The sequence below is a fragment of the Syngnathus leptorhynchus genome, chromosome 4, assembly GCF_054491065.1.
Source record: "Syngnathus leptorhynchus isolate UIUO chromosome 4, UIUO_Slep, whole genome shotgun sequence".
NCBI lineage: Eukaryota > Metazoa > Chordata > Actinopteri > Syngnathiformes > Syngnathidae > Syngnathus > Syngnathus leptorhynchus.
In genome coordinates this window covers 18,532,852-18,551,934 of record NC_141198.1, presented here as the reverse complement: position 1 = coordinate 18,551,934, position 19,083 = coordinate 18,532,852, and the positions used below count along the sequence as shown (strand labels likewise).

General features: G+C 43.5%; 1 protein-coding gene across 5 annotated transcripts in view; it reads right to left on the bottom strand.

Moving 5' to 3' along the window:
• LOC147058669 (netrin receptor UNC5C-like) overlaps window positions 1-19,083 on the bottom strand; it is a 132,958-nt gene that overhangs the window by 41,769 nt on the left and 72,106 nt on the right. For 3 of the 5 annotated variants that reach the window (XM_085910126.1, XM_085910129.1, XM_085910128.1), the window contains exon 4: window positions 6,038-6,277. In XM_085910126.1, the coding sequence (XP_085766252.1) occupies window positions 6,038-6,277 (240 nt within the window). The remainder of the gene's footprint in view (window positions 1-6,037; window positions 6,278-19,083) is intronic. The other 2 variants (XM_085910127.1, XM_085910131.1) reach the window with 1 other exon arrangement.

Sequence of the window (19,083 nt, the reverse complement as noted above, 5' to 3'; positions counted from 1 at the left end):
TAAAATTAAATTGTCAAAACATCTGAAGTAGCAAATAGTTACAAATATATGATCATATATAAAATTAAATATAATTACATAAAATATAATACATACAAATACGCCAAAACTAATACATGAGTCAATTCAATAAATATTTTTATGTAGGATTTTGGAAGCAGTACTGTGTTTAAGGGAAAGACGAACTGAAGACCAGCGAGAGATAATGACAGAATAGAGATCTACCGTACATCGGGATCAAAAGGGACTGTTGAGACGCTCAGTAAATGTTTCAGGAATTAAAGAATTATAAGGAGGAAGTGAATAGTTAAGCACACAGACTAGAAAGAAAGATTAAGAGGTGCAAGAGGCCAAATGAAATGTTAAATCCAAAGGATGGAAAAAATGGCTTTTAAGGGAAAAGTACGCCAGGACTTGGACGCGTTCGAGAGATCTTGTCCGTTTATTTCGGGTTCAGAGGTGTTACAAAGACCAATGCCAGCCATCTCCCTGGAGACTTCTCGCCGAGGACTCTTCGGAAGTTTCGGCCCGAACAAAAAAAAAAGTTCCAAGGAAGACGGCGGGAAGAAGACGCTACAACACAATGTCAATAATAACTATCAGTCAAATAGAAACGTCAGACATCTCTACAACCAAGGGCAATTGAGAACCAGTGGCCAAAAAAGAAAAAATGGTTGTCAATATTGTGGAAAGTGCTGGAAAGAGTTAATGAGAGTACGGAAAGCCAAGTAGTAGCGACACTGAAAACTGACAATGAGAGCACTCCCGCTAGCAGGCTAACAAGGAAGATTGCTCCGGCTTCATCGGCTAAAAAACTGCAGACGAGGGAGCAAAGGCGGCCACCAAAATGCCAGCTAAAGAGGCAATTAGAAGCAGCCGGAGACTCGGGAGTACCGCCGTGAAAACAAGGAAAGAAGTTGCACTGAGCCACAAAACGCAGCATGAGTGCACAAGAGGGGAAAATGACAGGTAGGAAGCCAAACACTACCCCAATTTATTTGTCCATGCTGCGGCGGAAATGCCAAACTCCCCCCCCAAATACTGGAAATAGCGCCAAGACTATCTAACTAGCAATCTGCAGCTCACGATTAACAAGACTAGAAATGAATAGAGAAACAAATACAAATAAACGCTTCATCTGTCAATTTAATCGATGAATTGGGGTAAAAAAAATACAGGTCTTATTTTCATCCCTTTAAGTCCAAATCATGATTTGCTGATTCGCTCTGTAACGTCAGAAATGTGTTGATCAGTAGTAAATAAAAACAAAGGCCCGCATCTTTTGTTGACACAAATCTCTCAAGGTTAGCATCGCTAGGCTAATACAGCGGCAGCTTCAAGTCAGACTACCTTCTGGGAACCAGACTGTTGAGATAAAACTTGGGTGGGTCTCTGTCTTGTGAGAGAACTTCTCTATGCCAGCTCGGGAAGTCATGGATCATATTCTTAAATTTAGCATCCATCTATCCATGGCTTTGCATTCACTTGCAGTCTGGACAAGCAGGGACGGACGGCCATTCCTGACTTCGGAGTGAGTCGGAGTCTCTGAAAGTCATTTTTCCGACACAAAAACAGTCTCTCGATTTTTTTTTTTTTTTATCTTTCTAAAACGTTGCAGTCAGTTTTCAACAATGCTTCATGCTAACAAAAGCTGTACGCGGCGTCGGCAGGGCGACCGACTTGCCACCGAGTGCGACGAGTGTTGTTAAGTGTGCTATAATTCCTTATCCTTGGTATATTTTGACAGGATAATGTCAAGGAACTTTCAGCGAGACTCCTGGGAGTCGTTTCAAAATGTGAACAAAATTGCATTTCTATTTTAAGATAGGACGACGATAGATGCCGACGTGCATTCAAATGAGTCGTCCCCAAAACTTAAAATGGAAGACGTTAAATTCGAAGAAACGGGGTGAATCGGTGCTGACAGCACTTTCGCCTTCGTTTCTGACAGAGCGTGCGAGAGCGCTAAAGCTATCAAACACCTACGGCACAAAAAAAATAGAGATGTCAGACAGAGTCGAGTCGAATGGAAGTCGCTATGTTAAGGACGGAGGTGATAAGGAAGCGCTTTAAAGCTCGCTGCTCTTGAAAAGACTTGAAGGAAAGCGGAGGATATAAAGCACCTTCAAAAAGTGACAGGTCAAACACACGTGTCTTTGGGGGGGCAAAAAGAGACAAAGGGGAAAAAAACATCGCAATGTTTGTTCCGAGTAGTTTGGCAGTGTCTCAGAGGGAGACAATGCAAAAGTTAAACCCAGCAGAGAGAAGGAAGAAAAAGAAAACAACACACCACTTTCTTCTAAACAACCCCCATTTGTTCATCTCCAGGTGACTTTATTCTCCTGATGAAGTGATCGCTATGGCTTGCTTTGTATTGGTTTACTCACAGGAACAAAAGAAAGAACAGCCACAACCACTCAAATGGCGGAAACAAGTTCCAAAGTTAATGCTTTAGCCTTTACAGCCTTGGTTTTATTTGTCTATTTATTTATTTATCAGATCATTTATTATTATTATTTATTTATTTATTTATTTATAGTCCAAATACATTTTGAATAAAAATCTCCAGTTGTATAAAAAAAAAAAAAAGTCACTTTCTCGTACAGGCTATAAACATCATGTAAGAAAGTCTAAAATCAATGTGCTAAAGAAAATAAATCAGGGTGGCACGATGGCCGTCTGGTTGGCTCATCTGCCTCACAGTTCAGAGGTCATGAGCTACGGCGGCCTTCCTGTGTGGAGTTTGTATTTTCTTGCCATTTCACACCATGCATAGCATACAATGTCAATTGATTGCTTCAAATTGTCGTGAGGTAGTACAAATCTTTTTTTCTATCAGTGCCCTGCTATTGGCAGGCATCCAAGTGCACGGCACTCCCCACCTCTCGGCCAAACAAAGACAAGACGACGAAAACACCAAAAGAGACATCGTGACATTTATGTCTGTGCGAGGAACCCACTTGGGACACGGACACAAGCAAGTCAACGGACCGTAGACAAGTGAACACTCCCACCGCGTGCGTGTGTGTGTGTGTGTGTGTGTGTGTGTGTGTGTATGTGTGAGCATCCTTGTCGCCATGTGGCTCTTCCACTCCGACACTGAGCAATCGATACCGTTCCTTCCAGGCCATGTTTGAATAGCAGTAAAGCAGGACATTCCAGAACACACACACACACACACACACAACATATAATGGACCTGCCTATACTGTAAATTGTGAAGGTTGTTAATATTATGATGGTAAGAGATAAGGGGGGGGGGGGGCTCAAAGACGCAAGAAAGTAGTCAAGTGGGAGGGATGGAGGGAAGAGGAAGCGCAGAGAAGACGAGTAACATTGACAGGAAGAGAGCGAGAGAGAAGGTAAAGATGAGAAGAAATCAATAAGTACGATGGCAGCAAAGGAGGAAAGGAGGTCACAAATCACCCGAGCCAATACTTGGGGCGTGTGTGTGCGTGCGTGCATGAGAAAATGCGGGTCAAAGCTAATAATTCACACAGTGACTAATGGAGACAAAGTAAGTATGAGAGCGCACCTTATGTCATGAGTCCACTCAATGCTAATGGAGATATACCGAGGTCATGGAGGTAGGTGGTGCTTTGCCCGTGCGATGGAGGAGATTTCAAAGAAATTTCCTTGAAAACCAATGAACAATATATAATCCATAAATGGAAACCTTTTTTTTTTTTTTTTAAATCATCAACGGCTACCTGAGAAAAGATCTCTATTTGAAGGAAGGAAATCCCAAAGCATTTTATGGCAATTGTGAAAAAAACATCTTTATTTGCCACAATGCAAAAATCATTTCCAATCAGCATGATCTACTGTCAAAACTGTGACCTTTACTCATTAAAGTCAACATTGAAGGCAAATACGTACAGTATGTGTGTATTTAGGCGTAGACGAGTTGGATGATAATTGTCTTGGATTCAAAAGCCATCTCCAGTTGGAGGTCTTGTGCCGGCCGGCTGTTGCTGAGGAACAGGAAGTGACCAGCTGGCCCGCCATACGCAACAGCGGCTTGAGTTAGCCGCCGTTGGCCGGCAAGATGACAGCACCAAGGCGGCTTACCTCCTTCTGCCTCCGTCAACCATCGCATCCCACGAATACAATTGGTTTAAAAAAACGGAATCAAAAGCATCTGAAATATGCCGAGGCCCGTCCGTAATGGAAGAATTCCGTCCTCTCGTGGAATTAGCACGCTTGCTGGTTTTGGCAGCGGAGAGGCAGCAGATGCCCGGATCGTGTGTGGAACGCAATCAAAAGACTTCCGTTGCAACCGACGACAAGACGTGGGATGAGGAGGAAAACATGATAAGGAGATGAGTGGGAAGAAAAGGAGAAAACAAGCACAGCCGCTGGGGCTCGGGTGGTCACGGGGAACCCGTGCAATTGAAGGCATCGACTCGCCTACCTGTCCATGATTATGTTTCGACGAGAGCACTGGGCCAAATTTGGCATACCTACCTACAAAACGGGCTTTCAAATTCTTATTGAACACAACATTAAATAGACTTGCTGAATGTAACGTCCAAAACAAGAAACTCAATTGTGTATATGTAGTTAGCCACGATCTTCACTTTGACCAATCTTGATCTTTTTTTTCTTTGTAAAATTGGACTTTTATCTTGTGTGTGTGGGGGGGGGTGCCTAATGAAGTGTCAAGTGACAAACAAAAAATAGTATATCCTAAAATAAAATCCAACGCGAGGATGAAGGGAAAAAAAAAAACAGAAGCGAGTCGTTAGATGATCAGGATGTACCAGAGGAGCTTAAGCATCCCCCGAGCGAGAGCGTGCAAGAGCGAGAACGCGCTGCCCAGCCGAGCGCGCGATTAATCCACTTTTTTATTAACGTAGCATCAACCGTTGCTTGATGTTTATTGAATCTAACTTTTGATCGAATTATATCTCGATTCGTCTACACGTGGCAGCCTCAGCTGCTAAGCCGTAACCACGGGTTATCCGACGAGAGTCTGACGGGGTGAATAATAAATGACGAGCAGGTGCATGACGATGCTTGGAATGAATGCTGAAAGATGAGGAAGAGGCGGCGGAGGAGGAAAAAAAAAAAAAAAAAGACTGCAGCGATGATTATGCAGCATGCTGGCTGTCATCCAGCTATTATTATGATTCCTCAATCGGGTGCGCATCATAAGATGGGCAATTAAGATTTTGCGAATGAAGAGAGACACAAATCTCGAGATCCCCAAAAAAGCTATATCTGCCTTTAAAGATCTAATGTTCAGTTTTGATTGGCACTGTGACAGAGGTGATCATTAGAGAACCCCCGGTTATATTTCTATGGCTTTTGACAATCCAGGTGATTGTAAGAATTTAGAATGGTAGTGCAACGTTGTTGCTCAGCGTTTTCCATCCACTTGAAAAATAAAGCACAAAGGGGACATGTCAGACACAGGGACCGAGTGACACGCTTCCGTGAAGTGACCACTATGTAATGATGGCAACAAGTACTGATTGGCTCATTTCTCCAAAGATTTATCGGGCTCCCCTGTTGTTCGCCTCAATACAATCTCTGATGAGAGGGCCACACAAATTCACACATATTTGCGAAGACTATAAAAAAAGAGAAAATGGAGGGCGGGAAAGGCAGGCACGAAGCCCATTGGACAAAGACTTGAGCGACGATGATCTACAGCTTAACGGTGTCGACCAAAGCACATACTTTTGTCTCCTTTTAAATCATCATGTGACACAAGAGGACTCGAAACACCAAGAAGAACATTCTTTCTGCCGTGTGTGTGTGTGTGTGCGTCTGACAGCTGAATCAGTGGAAACATCAAGCTGGGCTCACTTCCTGTCTTGGCTCGGTTAACCCGCAAACACAACCGGGACGCTAAATGATGCACAAAGCACCAGCAGGTTCTGCTGTGAAACCACACAGCAGCAACAGCAGAGCTTTGACCAGCACGGGAGATGATGTAAGATGGAACGGGGACAACAGCCAAATTGTGAAACTAAACCGACTAAAGTTTGTAGGTCACTGCTTTTGATGGTTCATATGGAAGATTCCTCACCCGAGTTCTCATCCACGCGTTCTTCCACCGTATGATCCTTCTGGTGGACCCACTCGCTGTTGCACTTGAAGTAGATCTGCGTGGCGGGCGTGGCCTTGCAGTACAGATTGACGGGCTTGTTCTTGACGATGTAGCCCTCGTCGGGTTCAAACAGAAAGTGCGGCAACGGTTCGGGCGGGTCGGACGGGAACGTCTCGGGCAGCTCGCTGAGGCTCAGGAAGTCGTCGTCTTCTCGCGCTGCTGTGAAAACAAAGAAACATCTCAAAAATCTTGCTTGCGCTCCTTTTGTGTCCTTTTCCTTCACCCGCGTCCACAATCGATAGCTTGTCGAGGTCACCGACGCCGAGAGGATTACAAGTGAAGGTGGACGAGTCAACGACAGCAACGCGCTCTGATACACAATTTTGTGCTGTTTCTTCCCCGCTGTCATCAGTCAGCCTCCTGAGCTTGTTTGGATATATATGACACACACAGCGTTTCACAAAACACACGCACGCACGCACACTTGATCTTCAATTCGGTTTGCCTTCTTATCGTAGGCAATGGCTCGGAGCGATAAAAGTAGCTTCGGTTAAAACAACACCACCAAAAGTAAGGAGAATCGAGTAGGCCGCCTCCACTTTGATGTCAGCGTGCTGACGCTCTCTCAGCCCGCCATCTCTCTAATTAGTTCTCTGACAGGAGGGAAAATTGGGAGACATTTTTGCGCCATAAATCAATTATCTCTCGGAGAAGAGAAGGTTTTTCCCATTCGTGGATTTATTTTGCCGCCGCGCCACCTTTGAGGGTTTCTTTGCTCGGTTGACGGGAGCGAATGAAATGAATTTTTATGCAAGGCCTTGATGATGTTTGTTTAAAATGATTAAGACGAGCAGCACGGAACTAAAGTGGTCTACCTCACAAATCTGAAGTTCTGGTGTGGAATTGATGTTTTTCTTTTGCTTGCCAGGATCAACATTCCAAAACCATGAACACTGTAAAAGATGATCTAGATGACTATGAAGGAAAGTTTATTTCTGTAGCTCACTATCACAATATTCCAAAAGGGCTTCACAACGTTTGTCCTCTGACATGTAGTGTAGGAAAAAAAGGCCATGTCACGGCCTGCTATTATTAAAATGAGTGTGTCAAAATGTGAACACTTTGTATAATTTTAGACTCGATGGGTGAGGTGGGCAAGCACCGAATAGACCCAACAAGCAGCTGAAATATAGCCTTCCCGTTACATATTGGTGACATGTTACACCTGTAATTATGACAATGTGCATTGTTTGGCATTTTTCCATCACTCACTCCTGGCAGGCAGGCAGGCACCCTTCCCGCTTTTGGCTCTGCTAGTTTCAACCAAAGCTCGCTCACTGTCATCTTTATCTGTCATTCTGCGCTTGGGGGGCTCATTGCTCCATAGTGGCAGCTGTAAATCATCGATTGGTAAAGGAAACACCATAGCCCGAGAAACAGGCCAGACGGAATAGGCGGAGGAATTGATACACAATTCAACCCGCCCATTCATTGCCTTTCTACGCTTCAGTCTGGAGGCGTCAATCCTCCTCCACTTGTTTATCTGGCGGCTCCTCTCTCCTGACGCCCCGCCCACCACGCCAAGCGGGTGAATTACGCACCCTCGCAGCCCAGCTCATAAACGCCATCATCAATAATGAATGGCTGCGGCCGAACAATATCCTCCGATTGGATTTATCGTACCTTGTAAATATTGTGCCGCGAGGGGAACCCAAAAGCTCCCTTTGCTCGTGGCTCCGCTTCAAAAAACACCTTGCGGAACATGACCAATAAATATGGGGAACATCTATTGAGGATGAAGTCATCAGCTGCGGCCAATGACTTTTGAGTGCGTCTGACAACATACCACCATTGTCAGCAGATGCAAGCGCACTGTCATTCAGCTGAAAAACCAGTTTGATAGTTTCTACTTTGATTCACCGACGTAACACCTACAGTGCTTGAGTCCTCCGACTGACTTAGCCACCGACTTCTAACAATAGAGAATTGAATCCTGGCCTTCTATTGTCCTAAGTACATGGTAGATCTCCTACCTCGTACATACCTCAGTGTGGCTTCAAATACATCTGACTATAGAGCTAAGGTAGCTCGCTGCTTTGTTCTCTTAACCCAATATACGCAATTGATCACTCAAGTCCAACTGACTGAACTCCTTCCAACAGACGTGGTCGAAATATCTACTGACACACTCCTTAAGTGGCATCTGACAAAGAGCCTATTGACATACTGTCTACTGACTTTGCATGACCTACTGACAAACTACAGTGCCGAGTATTGACCCACAATTTGAAGATATACTACCGGACAGCCGACATGCTGTATTTAAAGCGGGTATACATAGTATCTATATGACAGAAATACGTTTCAATGAAGAGAGGCACATTGCCAAATGACTGATGCAGTCCTCTCCCAACACACTTCCCATTGAGATAATGCTTACTAATGCACTCCTTCTACACACTGTTGAACAAATGTGTCAACTGGCATTTAAGCTATAGGCAGACTTTCAATTGATGTATTAGCTACTGACTGATGGGCTACAATTGACTGATGTTGATGGTGTTGGCCAATGCCCATAGGTATTTTCAGTAAGCAACCCTGACTGACATAAATACATTTGAAGCACTCCTGAAAGTCTTCTCGTATACAGTAATACCCCGGCTGCGAGAGCCCAGATAAATGTCATTAATGACCTATAATAACCAATATACTGCCAACCCAGTTCCGATAGATCGTTGCCGTTTTTATCCGTCAATGAGTTAATAGTTTAAACCATAAACAACACAAATTGTGACATTTTGGAGGATTTACACTAACAGGCTGCTTCCATCGAGTTCATACAGTTGAATTCCAGGCACCCATAAATCCAGGAGGCAAAGCAGGCGCAACATGGCCAAATAGGGTGAAAATGCCACATGCTGGAGAGTAGCCGTGTGTGTGTGTGTGTGTGTGTGTGTCTGTGTGTGTGTGTGTGCGTTTCCGTGAAGTTTTCACACAGAGGCCAGGACCTTGTTATCGTCCTGAGTGACGACGTAAGCTACATATCGAGGTGCAAGCGGTGACTGGTGAGATCATAGCTCTTCATGTCTTATCAGTAGCAGCTGCATCAACATATGCGGAAAGTCATACGTTTGCCATACATAGGCAAAACATACTTTTGCACACACGGCTACCGTCATCGGTATCACAGAAGGCATGACTGTGAACTGCCAACTCAATTGCGGTCCCTGCTGTATACCAGTTTTTCAAGTCATTCATTTGAAATTTGAACGGCCTTTGACAGTATTAAAACAAATCCAAAAATGAGTCACCGGCCGACCGATTTTGAGTGACTGATGGTGTAGTGATTGGCATTTGACATGTCAATCATTTACACAAATGTCAATCGTGGTTGTCACTCAAAATTCGCACCAAACAATATCACCGACTCCCATGATTCGTATTGCTTTCATAAATTCCACTTGTACACAACATGAGCGGTCTGAGTATATGGTATTCAAATGTTCATGCTGATGAAGCACAAGTAGGTTTTGTTGACCTGCTTCCTTCCGCCTGAGGATCCACCACTTCAACTCCAAAAGCGGCTCATCATATGAAAAGATGATCAAATACCATCATTAGCAGCCTTTTATCTTGCTAATGCTGATTTAATGGTGGTCTAATAACAAGCGCCTAATAAGTCTTGCTACTGAATACTGGTTTGGGGCTTTTAAGCCTCTTTTACCTGAGGATTTCTTTCCCCATTTTGGTGTGTTGTTTCAAGCCAAAGAACAAATCACATTCACAGCATGTAATCACTCTACGCTGTCAGAGGCATTCACAAGCGCTAATGAAATCAATAGAAAGTGAACTATTGCTTCCAGGAATTTTTCACCTTTTTTTTTTTCCTTCCTTGTACTTTTGAGCTACGCATGCATGTTTTAAAATCCAACAACAAACGACTGCCTTGCGGAAGGAAGAAAGCCAGCTACGTGTACCACTGCGCTACCGATAGCAAAATTCCATTTCAAGCATCCACATTCTGGACCAATCAATTTGTGTTTGCAATGTGCTGTGCTGTACATGTGAGTCTGTGTGTGGCAAGGAATATATGCATTTTTAAACAGACATACTGTAAAGTCTATCAAATCGCATATAAAAACGGACGGGTCTATGCATAAATGCCAATGCTTGCCAATAACCGTACCAGCTATCGGAAAGGCTTGTTCCCTTATTTGCCTCGTGAAGGCATACAAAGCGTTCAGGTCGTTTTTTTTTTTTTTTTTCTTTAGTATTCCGAGGAAGAGTTTCACCCCCGTGTGCAGCGCTTCCAAGCGTGAGAGCGGCTGTCAGTTTGACAAAATAATTGGAGTCATCCGCGTAGTGACTGATCAAATAGGAACGAATTCAGCCTGATTGTAATTTGGTCAGGAAAAGAGTGTTAGGCTGTATTGGGAGAGACACATTTACAACTTCCATGTTTAATGAGCACATTTGCCACCTTGGAATAATCAACTATTCATAAGGGTTGTTATAACTCTCCCGCAATGCAAAATGCCAGCCACTCGCTCATACCACACCCACTCAAGGTTAATTCCGCTAATCCAATAAAGCAGCTCTAAAGACAACAGAAGGTGACGGGAGACGACAGACAATATGTTTTGAATCAGCGGCCCAGTTGTCGGAGTGACTCAACTCGCCAAGTGGCTGCCAGCCCATCAACTTAAATGATTGGAATGGATATTTAACGTCATGAGACCAGATCCATTTGATAGCTCTAATGGCGCCTCGGAATCAGCCGCCGTCCCGATTTTTTATACGGTTGACTCGATAAGCAGGAATTATCGTCTCAAATTTGGCACAAGCAGGACGCGTACTTCTCTTGACAAGCAGCTGACGCGTGGGCAATCGCAGGTAGGCAATGCGACAGTTGTTTGCTCGCCGAGTGTTACATGAAGGAAGAACACGTCTTAGCACTTAGGTACGTGTCCAGATATGTCCCCAACAGAGAACTGAATTGGAGGAAAATTGGAAGCACTAATGCAAAATGTCTGTCATTAGCTTTGTCATTGCAGCAATTTACCGCTATGGTCGACCCATATGGATTTTGTACGGAAGCCCCCCCAAAAATAAATGTAGAAAAATGAAACGCAAGTATCCAGTCTCCAAATAAACTAAATGATATTGAACACATTGTCGGAGCGGTATTTATTACTTAACACCGTAATAACGTGACAAGGCCGGCGCAACAAAGGAAAACTGAGAGACACAGATAAGTGAAGGAAGACAATAATGACGGTGGTTTGAAAGGTTTACCTGCTGTAGCGACACATTTGATTGCTCCGACATGAGCGTTTGCATGCAGATGGAAGATCTCATTGAAATGCATAGGCCCATGTTAGCTTGTGGGTGTACAAACTTGTGTGAGTTTCTGTGTAATGTTATCTTCCAGATGGATTCTGTCTCCCTTATCCCGAGGCCTGCGGGAAAAGCAAGGCTTCGCTTTCATTCATGTTCTACTATCGCAGCTCGCCATCCATATTAATGCAGGGAGTCGGCGCATGGCCATATCAAAACACTGGCCTAATTTCAGAGATATAGCATGGTGTTCTCTGCTTTTCCTGCAGGCCGCTTCACTGTTAGCATAAGAAAGCACTCGTCATTTATTTTCCCGTTATTTGGTGACTTTTGCTCGCCGTGTGAATTTGCGGGGTTCAAACGTACATCGAAGGAATCAAAATCATGTGTAAGTCTACAAAGCACAAGCAGCGCAACGCTACAGCTCGACAAATAGCAACGACGACTGCCGACAAAGTCACACCCGGTTTGACCAATCAAACAAAAAAATTGTTTGGAATGAAGTGTACTTATCAGTCCAAGATCCAAGATCAGTTTTGGAAAAAAAAACAATGACGTCGGGGCATTGCCAAATGTTCACGGGACCAGACTATATCCATATTCTTGTCATATCTACTCAAAGTCGTCTTTTTTTTCCCAAGTCCTCCATTTGTTTCATTGACATTTCATTGTGATTCACATTAAGGAAGAGATGGATGGTACTCCAAGCATTCAAATTCAGCTCCTGACGGGAATTTCTAGTTGCTAAAGCAAGTTCTCCATGATCTATAGCCTACCTGAGATTGACATCAATTTTCACATTTACTTTCACAAATCCTCGCTCCTCTTATTTTTGGCGGTACACGGTGTTCCCACAGAGTAGCAAAAGAAAATTCCTGGTTTAGACTTGTAAACCAGAAGGGTTGGCAAAGCTGAAAAAGGGCCATCTCACCGCCGTTCCTGAGCAGGAGGTTCGACGAAACGGGAACAAGGAATATTCAGCAGATAAACCCCCCCCCCCCCAAAAAGGAGTGTCGCGGCCTGCGATGACCGACCGCCGAGCGACCACCTGACCCTGGAGAAGAAGCTGTGACTCAGCAGCTCTTCCTTACATTTGACAGCTTTGCTGATTTTTCTTACCAGAAAATGTCGACCTTGACAACTTTATTAAAAGTTTAGGTAAAGTGAGTCACCTTATTCCCATTTGTCTCTTTGGCACTACTACTACTACTACTACTACTACTAAAAAATTGGTTTTATATACAGCTTTTCTAGACACTCAAAGCCGCTTTACATACACATTTACAACAAAGATAAAAAAAAGAAAAAAAAAATCACTAAATCAAGATACGTCATCATCTTTCTCTCCTTTGCGTTATCAAATTCAATGTCTTGATCGACATAAACAGCAACCAGAATTTTCTGTTAGGCTTCAAAAGAATTGGTCGTCAATTTGTGGAAATTGGAGAATTCAGAGATTTTCTGGCTTGCTATCCGGTTCTAGCTCGGTGCTCAACAAAAGCATTCTCGTTCAATGTTCCAACCGAGAAAAACATTCTTTTCAACTTCAATCTGGGGACAGTCTCAAGTGAGCAACAACCAAAATTCGGACAAACAGGATGGAAAATAAATGGATGGATCCTTCACATCGATGCAGTTCCAGCTTCACAAGAGCTTCAGTTGTGTGTGGAAGGAAAAACAAATGCAAAAGGACGTTGATGTGTGAGAGTTGGCAGAGCCTTGGCCAGAGTATTTGGCAACTAAGGTCCTTCCAGACCGAGCCCCGATGGCGCTCATCCAAAATTGACAATGCCGTTTAGTTGGGCCGAATTTGATCTGCTCGTACCCGCTGCTGCCTCTTCAATGCCCTGATTATATTTTTGTGCCTGATCATAGCTGTATGATACCATCTACTCGGTAAATTGTCTTGAAACAATTTTTTTGCTCCAGTTTATGATCTTGCTTTTTTTTTTTTGATTGCTTGTGTTTTGTTTCCACTTATCTACAAATGGCTCAGCTGTGTATTTTTAGAGTCTGACACCTGGAGAAAACCCACCCAAGGACAATTCCAAAAGCCTGATCCAGTGTGGATTCAGAACCTCTTGACGACGATCTTCGACATGTTCCACAGCTCCCTTTTTGTGCGTGACTATTACCACACTCTTTAAAACGTTTCAAATAAATAAATAAATAAATAAAGAAATAAATAAAAGTAGATTACATTGAAACACACAACTCTAAATTCGAACTTACATGTATACTCGTATAAAAAACTAAACAAAAACTTTAGCCTTGACCTCTGGCCACCGCCTTCATCCTCTTGGTGGTCTTCCCTCATCTTTGTTTCCCCCACTTCCTCTCCATTCCCTGGCCTCACCTCGCCGTCTTAGATCACTATAAATAGAGCCTCAAGAGGTTTTGTTTCATAAATGGACTTCTGCTTCTGACCTTATTACAAACACATTACTGACCATGCTCCTCTCCCCTGCACACACACACACACACACACACACACACACACACATATATGCGTGTACGCGCACACACTGTTCATCTTGTATCTCGTTAATAGGAGCAGGCGCCCCACTTAAAAAAAAAAATAAAAAATAAAAACAACAACAACAACAAAAAAGCTATAGACTGCAGACACAGCTATTTCCATGTTTTCATCTTTATCATCCCAGACATGGAGTTAACTACTTTTAAGGTGTATATCCCAAAGCAGGGCACTGGGCCATCCTGTCCATTGAGTGTTGACATCACCGAAAACGGAATCATTTTTGCAATCACATGTATCCTCTTGAAAAAACGGCTTACGACACCGGCTTAACTGACACACCAAATTTGACCTTGAGGGTGTTGACTTCTCCGCTACACGCTCCTCACGCCAGCCGCTCGACAAGCCGCGCACAGATTGCGGCACAGTGTGATGATTTTCTAGTTGAACTCATTTACACGCAGCATGCGCGCGCACGTCGGCTACGAACGACGAGAGGCCGGCGGCCTGGGCTGGCCGTGTGGGCCGCGCAAAGCATATTAAGCGGTGAAATCCGACATTGGCAGATTTAGGCCAATTCAGTTGGACATTGTACTATTTGTGAGGCTATTGAGATGGCAAAAAGGGTGTATCGACAACTGCGTAAATCCGTCAACCGCCCGTCTCGATAAGCTGCGGTTCACTACATTTGTGCGTTCACCTTGTCAGCACGTCTTGTTCGAGGCAAATAAAGAAATGATTCGAAAGAAGCCAAAAGGCAAAAACATACTGCATAATAGCTTGTTTTCACTTCATGACCTTGCTTCTATTATGTTGCAAAATTGTCAACTGAGAGGAAATGATGCAAATGTTCATTTGCTAACCCTGACTCCTGAAACCACTTTCCATGTCAATCAGTGCAAACTATAACAAGAAACTACCTACTCATCGGCATGCACTATCAGCACCGGGGCACCCCAAGGATGTATCCTCTTCCCACTGCTCTTCTCAGCTGCAGTTGCAACCGCAGACTGCACGATACGAGTCATACCGTGTCTGCTTTTGGAACCAAATGCATGCTAACGGGATTGCAATATTACATCTACTGCAGGGCAAACTTACAAACTTACACTGCAGACACAACTTAAGCCTTCAAATGTAGTTTGAAGCTGTAACAGACCTAGTTTCCGATACGCTCCAAAAGTCAAATCAACAAAGCAAACCACTTGTTACTGTCGATAAGACTACAATCACATTTTAAATCACAGAGGAGGAGATAAACAACGGTACGGTAGCTCTGTCGACTCGAGGGTGGAGGTTGTGAGTTCAATCTCAGGTGATTCATTTGTTCTGACTATTCTGAGCTGCCGTGTAATTCTCTCTAAAGACATACAGTCACTGTGGGTAATCATGTTTTTCTTATGTTGTTGTTGTTGTTTTTTTAGGGATAGATTGTAAACAAAGTTCAGATTTAGTTCACACAGGAGGGTCTTCCTGTGATTTTAGGTACTCCAGTGGTAACATTGCTGAGGGTTGTGTTGTATTAGGACCACATGGCCAGATATATAAACAAGAAGGGTGAAGAGTTCATTTGAGGGAACAGCGGTGTGGATCGTTTTCTTTACGAGGCTCTCTTATAAAGCTAATGACATTGGCATCTGCTTTTATAGAGTCGTTGCAAGCAGAGTATTTGCTTCTATAAATGCCACCAAAAATCCCAACAATCATCTCATATTCACAACACACCATGCAAACTGCCATGAGTCAATTTACCAATATACCATTTTTTAATGAATAAAAAAACATGAAAAATGCTAATAGGACAGTAGTAGTTGTCTTTGTACTTCTGATGCATTTCTTTTAGGGATAAAATCATCCGCTTTAGGCAATGTTATAAAATGAGTTGAAAACCATTAGGGTTCAAATGATTAATACGCTAGCTTTTTGGGGGCGGTGCTACACAAAAAAACTAGCATTCACCGTACATAACCAGATCACATATAGCAGTGTACTTCTCACTAGATCAACACACTCGTGTACTTTTTACTGTGCTCTTGATACCATTTGCAGTGTGAGTGGAATTCCATTGGACATTACCCAGTGAGAGGTCTTCAATTGGCAACTTGTGTCTTTCAAATCAGGTGGATAAAGCTAACATATAACATATATGGACACGTTGAAGGCCACGACCTTTGGTGCAGCTGCCAAAACAGGTGCTCGGGCTCATAACGATAGGAATACGCACACACGGGCACACACACTTAAAAGCCTCTTCACCTTCTGCCCCCTGACCCCAGTTAACGAAGCAAGCTCTTGTTATTTCCCGCTCCTGAGTGCGTCTCTTTGTGCGGGGCCGCTCTGAAAGGCCCAGTCATGCAGCACCAGCAGCCCCGGGGCTCAAGGCGACCGGTCGGCCTCCACAACCTCTTAACATCTCGATACATCTTTTGCTTTCTCCCCCCTCATACAAACAAAGAGACTTTGTCGCTCGTTCACTTGAGATTTGAACTCCTCACCCTTTCCGGTCGGCATAGTGGCGGTCAAATGACGTCCGCCCCTGTTTGCTTTTTCTTGAGGGCTTATCTTTCCGAGTGTATGCTTTAGTATTGAAGAAAAAAAAGCGGCGAACTTTTCAACTTGATGGTCTGGTTTGACCACGGCGAGGCTAGCTTTGCTTTCAGCGGTGCTCATGCGACTGTCGACAGCTGTATTCAATGCTGCTCCTCGTCACACGGCACAAATAAGATGGGAACTTGGATGCATCACACCACTCACCAAAGGTTCAAATCTTTCCAGTCACCAAAAGTTGTTTCGGGAGCTTTTTAAAGAAATAAATACAAACAAAAATTGTGCAATGGGGATGGGAAAAGGGCAATTTAACCCAGGCCGAGACGGACTAACAGGTCGAGTCACATGGATGCAAAAAATTCAAATGAGGTGCCTTTGTTTACCATGGAATACGTATCCATGATGTCATATATGGATTCCAGTAAACACTTAGCGGATGGCAGCTAAGTTCAGAGTGGGACGTTTCACTTTTCCCAGCTTTGGGAAACACACCGATGATGAAAAGGTCTCAGTGCAGGTGGACGGTGAGGTCAGGAGTTGAAGTGCTTCTGTTGCATGAATGGATATGTTTGGGGCAGGTTGCTCCTGTCAGATAGCTGACGAATGGCCTCTTAAGTGTCCGAGTCTTGTCAACTCTGAGCTAATGGACTACAGCTGAGCATTCCAACCTCTGTTGTGTTGTTTGCATGTGGAAATTAGAAGCATGTAAAGGCAACGCTAATAATCCATCCAACATGGCGCATTGAAATGTTACCAGCGTGTGATACGAGTGGAGCTCGAACGGTGAATACACACGGTAGAAATTCAACTATTGGAATTGAAAGACTGTTTCAAAAAGAAAATAATTAAGCTATTATATCATGATATAGTTTTTGTTTGATTTCAAATGTCCTTAAAAACGTTCATTTCCCCAAAAGATGTTCCCCTTTTCGACAATTTATTATTATTATTATAAATACAAGGAGGCCATTTTTCATTGCGCTTCACCTGACAGAAAACATTTCAGATAAATGTTAAATATTATTTTCTGATGTTCATTGGTTGAACATTTTTTCATGTATGGAGCTATTTGATCCTTGCTCTTTGCATTCTTTTCTTTCATATTGTGAATTAAACGTGACGGCAAGGTGGCACTGTAAAAAGATATGCAAGCAAGGCGACGGACGGATGATGCAAAAAAGCCGGCCTTTGATTATTTTTCCTGTCAACGGAGGACAAAAGCTCTCTTTTTCTTGTCGTTCTATTTCATGACAGTGGTCATTTGAAAGAGATGATATTTTAAATCCACCCTAACCCCAGTAGGGCATGTACTGTACATGACATCAGTTCAACAAACTCATCCATTTTCTCACAAAGGCGACACAAGGATTTTGGTTAACATGGCAACAGAGCTAGCTGAGTTAACTTTAGGCCTGTGGGCTAACAGCGTAGAACAAACAACTCCCCTTATTTCTATTTTTAAACTACAGCAATGTGACATTTGTTGTTCTTGTACAGATATAACAAAGCCACAATCAAAGTCCTTCTCCTTGTGTGTAATTATCGACAAAGTCTCTGTCACGGCGGAGGTTAGCGTCGGAGAGCCAAGGATGATGGACGAGCATCATGTGTGAGAAATGATATCGGACAGGCGCGCGAAAGCGAGTTAATGCGAGCGCGTGCGTGAATGTGACATTCCATGATAAATTTAGATTGGCGGTGATGTGTGTGTGTGTGTGGGGGGGGGGGGGGGGGCTAATGATGCGAGTATAATGAGAGCGGATAAGCTAAGTGGAGCAGCTGCTTCCTTCATAGTTTCTTGAGCAAAAAGTTTCTAGAGTTAAAATTTAAAGATGCTACTGATGGATTTCATTAGGAAATAAAATGAGAAAAATGCAAGGTCCAACAACGTTCAAGAAACAGATGCTACCAGGCTAACATGAAATTACAGTTATTGGTTATTCGGCCGGTGTATAGCGGTACTTTAGATGATATTATCCGAGATCCTTAGAGGATATATTATTCTCCGATGTTAGCGCAGATGCTATTGCTAACAGGATGCTTTCCCGCACGCACGGGCATGTCTGGCCTACGCCACAGCGTTCCCAGCTTCTTTTTGTTTTACAATTTCTTGTTCACAGGAAACAAAGAATGACAAAGATCAGCTTCATTTCCATGTGGACGGGGCCTAATTAATAATTGTCCTGGCTGGTCTGCTAGTATTATAAGTGGGTTACCATGGCAACGGCAGAGACATTATTCTCCTCCTCACGAGGCAGCGTAGCATCAGCGTAGTATCAGCTTAATTCCGAAAGCTGTTATTTTTAAGGTCAGAATGGCGCTCTAGTGTTGCTTTACCAGCAAACACCTTGCCTTTTGAGTGTTTTTCGGCTCTCCTCCACATCTACTCGTCCGCTACACACGCAAAGCAATCAAACGGAATTCGAGTACGATGAAGAGGGGCGGTGATTAATGGTGCTGCATGCTCTGCTGAGGACAGATTAAAAAAACAAAAGCAAGCATTTTTATAACCTGGCAAGACCCAATTACAACAATGCATGTCTGACAAGATGAGTGCGAGTACATGTGAGTGGGGGGCATGATTGATGACCTTGATTGATGACACCCCCCCCACTTCAATTCTTTTTGTATTTTCCCATTCAAGTGCAAATTTGGAATGATCATG